The 5,900-nt window shown below is 42.1% G+C and overlaps 1 protein-coding gene across 1 annotated transcript; it reads right to left on the bottom strand.

The window, feature by feature from the left end:
- Positions 1–15: 15 nt before the first annotated feature.
- On the bottom strand, positions 16–5,458 carry LOC138774995 (peroxidasin-like; the record flags this gene model as incomplete). Its single annotated transcript, XM_069955759.1, has 4 exons — positions 5,295–5,458; positions 4,364–4,636; positions 645–760; positions 16–151 (listed from the first exon to the last, which is right to left on the bottom strand). Coding segments are annotated over exons 1-4 (682 nt in total), but the record flags the coding sequence as incomplete, so codon positions are not given.
- Between the last annotated feature and the right edge of the window lie 442 nt (positions 5,459–5,900).

The raw sequence follows: 5,900 nt of genomic DNA, 5'->3' as shown, positions 1-5,900 counted from the left end.
TCCTAACAGTCTTACCGAACCATGGAGAAACTACTAACTGCACTGAAACTGCATCAAGGATGAAAGTAAGAGACATATCTTCCTTCTCAGAGTCTCCTGTGCAATAGGGACATATCAGCAGGTTAGATTCGTCTAACTGCAGATACTTCATCTTTAAAGGGGTTGTGTCATAAAGCCAAGTTGGTAAAATCAGATGCGTTCCACATTTATAGATTTTAGTAAAACTAACTTACATCCCTGTACTGTTTTTATCCCCCATGGATTTAATGACTCCTGGTTTTCTCTCTAAACTGTGATCCTGTTGTTGCTGTGCAACAGTGCAGACACTTTCCCACAATTCCACTAGCTTGCAGGCTCAGTGGAGACCAACTGCCAGTACTTCCTAAAGATTACAGTTGCACTAAGCATATCTGACCTACCTTAGTGGGTTGTAACCAAGAGCAGCCAATGCAGGCACATGTGGGACTAGGCGTATATCACTCACAAACAGGACATTTTACTTAATCAGCTCAGATGCAGTTTTTAAAAAATCTACGTCTTAAGTTTCCATGTGGAATCTCATTCGGCAAAACTCCGCCCTTGTCAAGAGTACAGTATGGATAAGATGGAGATGTTATAGCCCATAAGTAGAGTTTTATTTTTACCTCCTTTTGTCCAGGCAATAACAGGTTGTGGGTTCCCCTGTGCTTCACAATGGAAGTCGACTGTGTGGCCTTCAAAACATTCCGATCCTGTGGAACAACCGTGAACTGTGGAATAGCTGAAAATGAAGAGAAAAAAAGTATGTTATTCCATTGAATCTTTTTGTGAATTATTGAGCCTTCCGTGTGCAACAGCTATGGCAGCTTTTGCTACATTTTAATTCTTTTAAAGTTTTTGTCATTTTGCTGCAGTGTAGGACAATGGGAGAACCCAAAACACAATGGTTTGTTTTTGATCAGTCACCAGTCTTCTCTCCAAACTGATATGAGTGGACTCTAGTCTAAGCGTTAAAATAAAAAATCCAAACCTTGTATAGCCTATTTTGGGCTCAAAAACATTGAGACCAGATGTTAGCCGAAGATCAATGGGGGAAAAAAATGCAATATCCATATGTTTTGGGGTTTTGAGTTTTGGAGGGCAGATTAATGTTTTTTCAGGTCATTTGCAGTTTTATCAAATCTAATGCATTTTTTTTTTGGATACACTTGCTCTAATTTATTCAAAGTTTGTCGAAGACACACAGGGACCATTCCTCATATGGCTGCATTGACGTCCTGCAAATGAATGAGTGACTATACTAATTAAGTCTATGTTCACACTACGTACATTTCAGGCAGTATTGGTCCTCAAGTCAGGTCCTCATAGCAACCAAAACCAGGAGTGGATTGAAAACACAGAAAGGCTCTGTCACACAATGTTGAAATTGAGTGGATGGCCGCCATATAACAGTAAATAACTTCCATTATTTCAATATAACAGCCGTTGCTTTAAAATAACAGCAAATATTTGCCATTAAATGACGGCCATCCACTCAATTACAACATTATGTGAACATAGCCTTTCTGTGTTTCCAATCCACTCCTTGTTTTGGTTGCTATACAGCCTCAAATATACGTAGTGTGAACATAGCCTAAAGGTTATGCTTGTGAGAAAATATCAGAATTTAATAAAAATAAGTTAAAAAATACCATCGCAAGAGGAGGAGTGATGCTGATCAAGCAGAACACTTCTAACTTCATCAGCATCAATTAGACATTATCATCTCGGTTTTAAAAAAAAAAATTTGAGTTAGAAGAACGTCCTGACTAAGCACAGCTCATAACTCACTCCAGTTTTCTTTTACTGACAGTATGAAGGAACGATCCCCCAATGGAGGTCTGGTTGATTTGTGTGAGTGGCGAGCAGCCAGATGGCCCAAGGGGGAGTTTGATTATTTAAAAGCACTTAAAGGTGAGGGGAGGACACTGATAGAAACAAGACCGTGGTGAGGCCGGCCAGCTCATCTTGGACCTGGGACCTCACAGCTGCTATACAGAGGCTGAAACTTACACAGCGGACAAAACTACATGAAAGTAGCCATTTCTGGAGAGCACCAGATGTAGCAGAGTGAATATAATGGGAAAGAAAACAAGTCGATAAGCCAAAGTCTGTTAGAAGGATGTTCACACAATGGTTTATTTGCTTTCAATAGGACTCCGCAACAAATGAACGATGATGTGACGACATAATCTGAGAGTCTGAAAAATCCACAATAGATTTTTGCTTATGGAAACATCAGTTATGGTAAAGGGCTTTTGCCAATCTCAAAGTTATAAGTGGGGGATAACTATCTGACTGCTTGGGTGGTACAGTACTCAGCACGTTTCCGATTCCCATAGAGAATGAATGGAGGGAAGCATGCACACAAATCCTGCCGCTCTATTCTAAGGTCCCTATTCCCACGGGACGAATATCATTCAGATTATCGTTAAGTCGTTCGAATCTAAACAATAATCGTTCAGTTGAATAGCAGTTAACGATTAACGACCGAATAAGAAATCAATCGTTTAATAAGGCATGGGCCTATTTTTATTGTTGCTCGTTCGCAAATCGTTCGCATTGAATAAGACGTCGTTTGGTCGTTCGTAGTAGTGATGAACGCAATAGCGACAACAAGACAACCGCAAGAACGATCATAAGTAACAATTATCTTTCCATGTAAATGGGTGAACGATTTCAGGTCTTTTGCAATAGCGGTCGTTTGTATCGTTTATCGTTAAAGATTATGCGAACGATAACCGTCCCGTGGAAAAGGGCCCTAACAGGAAACTCAGGTCCCCATTGACGAGATTGTGTGTGTGTTTTTTTTTTGGGGGGGGGGGGGGGTCAATGGTTGGAGTCTTACTCCCCCTCCCCCCTTCATAGCAGATATAGATAACTTAAATGCCTTTAACGTAACCCTTTCACAACCATGGGTCATTGATGCATCAATGCCTATGTCGTTTTTGGAGTTTGTAACAGCGGCAGGGGAGAGAGGGGGCAGAGCTCACAGCTGCGCCGGCCTGAGGCTTCCGGTTTCCATGGCTACCATTGGGGCTCTGCGATCGAATCGCAAAGCCCGATGTTTATCAGTCAGAGAATTTTACCTCTGTAGAGGAGAATTCTCTGTCTAAAGCCCTATAGATGCTGCGGTCGTGCTGTAGGGTTAATTGTAAGCACTGGAGCGTGGCTATGGTGCTGACTGTTGTTGTGGGTCCCCGACTATCAGTAATAGCCGGGACCCACCGCAGATGACACAGGCGCAGCTTCTGAGCCTGTGTCATCCAGCATCGTAAATTAACCTCACTGCAGCCTCAGGCATAGGCTGCAGTGATGTAAATTTACAGTGCAGCGGCGGGAAGGGTTAACCTTACATATTTCTTAGGCACTTTCACTAATTCCAGCATCCTGAATATGAGTGTTTTTAAAAAAATAAAAAATTATAGTGTAGACTGCAGCATTTATTCTTAATGAAAACATTTAAATTCGATTTTTTTTTGGAATGTGGAGAAGGCCCCAGCACCCTTTTTATGTAAATCTGTGAAACTCCCTGTGTGGGAGACCTTGTTGTAATCATGATTTTTTAATATAAAATGAAATAGATTAAATAAAAAAAAAAGGCATATGAGGAGGACGATGGAAACAAGGATAAATATTAAACAACATTAATAAAATCCCTAAAAAAAAAAGAAAATGTCCCCCGTTTTTCTGCCGCCCAGACAAAAACTACATCTCCCAGCATGCATTGCATCTCAGAACAAACTGTGTCCCCTTTTCACCTAAACTACTCAGGAGAGTCTGTCGTTTCCCCGCCCTCGGCCACATGTCAGTGGTGGGCAGGGTAACAGATGAGGTGTTACAGCTTGCCTGGCAACAGAAAAGACAGAGATCATGTGACCTCTGTCTCAGAAGAGGGGGGGGGGGGCAGAGGAGTGGAGACAAAGTGGACCAGGAAGTGAGGATTTTTCAGCAATTTAGGATGTGCTGCAGACAAATGGCCCAATTCATGCAATAGACACCTACTAGACACAAGCTTAGATTATGGGTGGGGACTAAAGAGGGTATATCATTCTCAACCTACGTTCCCCTTAAAATGCATAAGAATGAGCTGTGTTTACAATGAACTTACAAAAAGATACTTCCTCTACTGCATTAAGGAAATATTCAGTTATACAGAACATGAGAATCTTTTTTAGACGGGCAATTATGACATCATGCTCTGGAAAGGGAAGCCCAGGAGTTCCCCTTAGGGCTACACATCATGAAAAGCAAGCTTTTGGAATAAAAGAAATTAAAGAGAAATTCTAACCCAAGATTTGAATCAGATCTTTAAACTAGTTACCATCCTTCAGAGAACACTCACCTTGGACTATGATGTAACCAGTTGAGTGAATAGTATCCACACTGTTGCTTGCAAAACACGTGTATTCCCCAGCATCATCTTGGTTGACTTGCTGAATGTACAGTCCGCCGGATGGCGTAATAGTGATACGAGGGTCACTGGGTAATGGGGTCCTATCCCCTCGGGTCCAGGTTATTCTTGGTTGTGGTTGACCGGCTGCACTGCACTCTAGTGTGACACTTTCACCAACCAGTACTTCTGTGTTCTGAGGTTGTATCACAAAACTCGGGCGAACTGTTTATAATATTAAAAAAAGAAAAAAAAAACCCATTCAACTCTATTCCCACATAATTTGGCCTTTAAAGGGGTACCCCAGCGTGGGGGCACTTTTGCGCTGGGACCGGGGACAAGGTGGCCGAGGGAAAAGACGTTCACTCACCTCCCCAGTTCCCGGCTCACCCGGGATCCCGCCTCCTTCACCGAGTGGCTGAGCGGACCTGAGACGTCACGTCTCGGGGCCCGCGTCAGACACCCGGAAGCGGCGATGCGGGACCCTCCGCTGGAACCGGGGAGGTGAGAGGACATCTTTTCCCTCGGCCACCTCGTCCCCAGTCCCAGCGCAAAAGTGCCCCCACGCTGGAGTACCCCTTTAAGATTAGATGCACACTTTAAGTAGGATCACTTAATGGTTGTTCTGAACCTCTTCATGGACTCTTTTTCCCCAACAGATGTACAGTACCATCCCTTTGTTTTAGCAATCATTGGTAGTCTTAGATTTCGTATCCCAACTGAACAAAACTTCTGATATATCAGTACGACATGTCAGAATTTTGTAAAAATTATACGTACCCTTTAAAAGAGGAAATTTAAATGAACTCCTGTGGGCAGTAAAAAAAACAAAAACAAATCTATAAAAGCGATAACTATCTTTATCAGGTTCTTACGACTTTACCTGGTGTCCCATAATACCGAAGAGTAACCTCAGGAGTCTTAACTTCACCGGCAACATTCTTTGCCATACACTGATAAATCCCCTGGTCAGCCTCCTGAGTATTCTGGATCATTAATGTGCCATCTTCTAGGAGATTCAGCCGGGCATCCTCTTTCATGCTCAATTCATTTCTAGGTGAACATAAGGTAGTTTTTGTTTTATGTAATGTTACCGTAAAATTAGTTTTAAACACTTATCTGTTACAAAACTTTGTGTTTTTGAAAAGGTGCAAAAAAAAAAAAAAAAAAAATTTACTTAGTAGGATCCCAATTGTTTGTGTAAGCCATACTTGTGCCAGGGTATTTTACTACTGGACTCAATTATCTTAGCCCCAGGGGAGCTGTGGAAGTCCAGGAGTGGGAAGGTAAAATGGCCTTCCACACACGGCATCATACAGCAGTGACTGTTACTCTTTTTTGGATCCCATTTAAATTGCTACATCCTCTAACAGGGGTCAATCCTATTAACAGGTTCACTGTACATAAAATAAAAAAAAACACCTTCAAATCGACCCACTAGCCTTTGATGAACCCAAGGGCCTTCAGTTAGTTAGTTTGATAATGTAGC

This window comes from Dendropsophus ebraccatus, unplaced genomic scaffold, assembly GCF_027789765.1.
Source record: "Dendropsophus ebraccatus isolate aDenEbr1 unplaced genomic scaffold, aDenEbr1.pat pat_scaffold_1216_ctg1, whole genome shotgun sequence".
Taxonomy (NCBI): Eukaryota; Metazoa; Chordata; class Amphibia; order Anura; family Hylidae; genus Dendropsophus; species Dendropsophus ebraccatus.
This window is presented reverse-complemented; position numbering and strand designations above follow the sequence as displayed.